The sequence below is a fragment of the Indicator indicator genome, chromosome 4 (assembly GCF_027791375.1).
Source record: "Indicator indicator isolate 239-I01 chromosome 4, UM_Iind_1.1, whole genome shotgun sequence".
In the NCBI taxonomy this organism is placed as follows: Eukaryota; Metazoa; Chordata; class Aves; order Piciformes; family Indicatoridae; genus Indicator; species Indicator indicator.
This window is the reverse complement of record NC_072013.1, coordinates 26,257,122-26,259,464: the sequence shown is the minus strand read 5'-3', so window position 1 is coordinate 26,259,464 and position 2,343 is coordinate 26,257,122. Positions and strand designations below refer to the sequence as shown.

Sequence of the window (2,343 nt, the reverse complement as noted above, 5' to 3'; positions counted from 1 at the left end):
GAATTACTTAGATCATTTCACATTAATAATGTAACATGGGTGCACAAGAGAAGACCTAAAGGACAGTGCTGGGAAGGGAGAGTGGCAGGGAAACGGGGAAGATGGAGAGGTGGAAGTGTTGCATCACAAGGCCTCTGGAGTGTATACCTCTGCATCTTTTAACGATCATATACCTGAAGTGAGTATCACCAAAATAAAATTAAGGGGCCGGGGATGGGGATTGGGGGGGGGAGAAATTACAATTCAGATGCTGCCTTCTTGTCCTGTTTTGTTTTAAAAGGGTGAGGGGGAAAAAAATAATAATGGAAAAAAAAAAAACATCATGTCTCAAACAACCAAGGACTTTACAAGGCCACAATGAAATTTGCGGATATGTCTGTACAAATCCCCAGACTGTGTGAATCGTCTCTCACACCACTTGCACCCGTGGGGCTTCTCCCTAGTGTGCACGACTGCGTGGCGGCTAAGATTGTGGGAATACTGGAAGCTCTTTCCACACTGGCCACAGGTGTAGGGCTTCTCTCCTGAGTGAGTCCTCTCATGCCTCTTTAATGTGTACATGCAAGAAAAAGTCTTTCCACAGAGGGTACAAGTAGGGACTGACCCATCAGGGGACAGGCGGGTCCGGGAGCCGTCCTTGTCACGGAAGTGAGAGCTCAGGTGCAGCTGAAGGATGTGCGGGCTTGGGAACACCTTGCTACAGAGGGGACAAATGCAGATATGCCCAGGAGGCACGAGGACACCCGAAGAGATGTCTGAGGAATCCATGTCGTCCTCGCTCTCATCTCGCTCTTGATCTATATCCTCCTCTCGGGCATGAGAGCTGCCATTCCCCGCGAACATGTGTCCTAACCCTGTCACTAGGCTTTTGGCTGAATTCCCAAAATGCTGACTCTCTGGACTCCTGGCTTCGCTGTCCTCCTGATCTGACAGCAAGTCTTGTTCATCTTTAACAAGTGGCTCGGTACCCTGCTGCTGGCTGTCGGAAGCCAGCTGTCCAAAGACATAGGAGGGGTGTAAGGAATCTCTCCCCGACACAGGCTTGAAAGACAAATCCAGCGCACAGTCCACATCACTCGAGGCCAGGGGATGGTTAACAGACCTTTGGGACAAAGGTCCTGTGGAACTATTGACATTAGCCTTTGTTTTTCCAGCTGCTGCGGCGCACGGTTCTGCCTCTGTCGGCACAGAGCTGACACTTATATGATCAGAGGACCAGGCGGGGTGACTGCTGACCTTTTCTTTGCCTGCTGCTCTCTCGTATTCTGCAACGCTGAATTTTTGTTTGTTTCCTGGGTCAAACTCGTGGACCAGGGGCACTCCAGCGTCTAGAAAATGCTCTGCTTTCTCCAAACTAGTCGCCTCATCATTAATCTTCTCTTCTGAACATAATTCTTTATCTTTCAACTTGCCCTTGCAGACTTTCACAATGTCATACATGTGAAGGTAGCTAGCTGCTGCCAGCACATCTTCAACGGGGAGACTGTTGAATTCCAGCTTTCCCTCATACATGAATTCGAGCAGCAGGCTGAAGGCAGGGGCTGTGACAATGTCACTGTTCAGATGCACAATATCCCTTTTGTCTAACTGGTCCCTGTAGAAAAGATGGAAGTACATACTGCAAGAGGCAAGAACGGCTCTGTGAGCTCTGAATTGAGCTTCTCCAACTAAAACAGTACAGTCACACAGGAAGCCCTGGTGACGCTGCTGACTCAGACACTGCAGCAACTGGCGGCTATGGTCTGGAAACTCCATTCTTCCTTCATAACCTGTTCAAAACAGGAAAAACTTGAATGCTACTGTAAACTAAAGCCTCCTAGCAGCTGTAACAAACAGATCGGCTTTTTGGTAACACAAGCCAAAGAAACAGCCTTGGAGATAACGTTTACTGTTAATTGTCTGCAATAGTTTTATTAAAAGAGGGGGGTAGGGGGTAAGGCAGAGAGGAGAAAAAAAAAAAAAAAAAAAAAAAAAACAACAACACAACATGCTTCTCATCCTTTCACACCTGCTCCGAACAAGAAAAACTTGATTGCAAGTAAACAAAAGCCAGTAAAGCAGCAGCCCCTCCAACCTTTGTTTCTCCCACTAAGCACTTTGCACTTTAGTAAAACTACGATGCACGCACACGCATACATGTATATAAAAGGCACAAACTCCCAGTCTGTATTCCCAGCAACGCTAACTCGGGGCATCTTTTAATAAAGCTTATCGCCCGCGTCGCGCACACACACACACGCACATTTAAACTTTCTCCTCAGTCGTTAGGCACCGAATCACGACAAAACATTGGCGACGGGCGCGGGGGAAGCGGCGTTTTTGCGGGGAGGGGAGGGAGCAGCA

The 2,343-nt window shown here is 48.1% G+C and overlaps 1 protein-coding gene across 1 annotated transcript; it reads right to left on the bottom strand.

Annotated features, from left to right (window-relative positions):
- Window positions 1-327: 327 nt before the first annotated feature.
- Window positions 328-1,761, bottom strand: ZBTB42 (zinc finger and BTB domain containing 42). The gene has a single exon (XM_054400587.1). It carries the CDS (start codon window positions 1,753-1,755, stop codon window positions 328-330), a length of 1,428 nt encoding a protein of 475 aa, XP_054256562.1. The 5' UTR covers window positions 1,756-1,761.
- Window positions 1,762-2,343: the final 582 nt, after the last annotated feature.

Bases quoted from the DNA above. Each gene is read 5' to 3' on its own strand.
- ZBTB42 (XM_054400587.1), bottom strand. From the start codon at position 1,755: ATGGAGTTTCCAGACCATAGCCGCCAGTTGCTGCAGTGTCTGAGTCAG.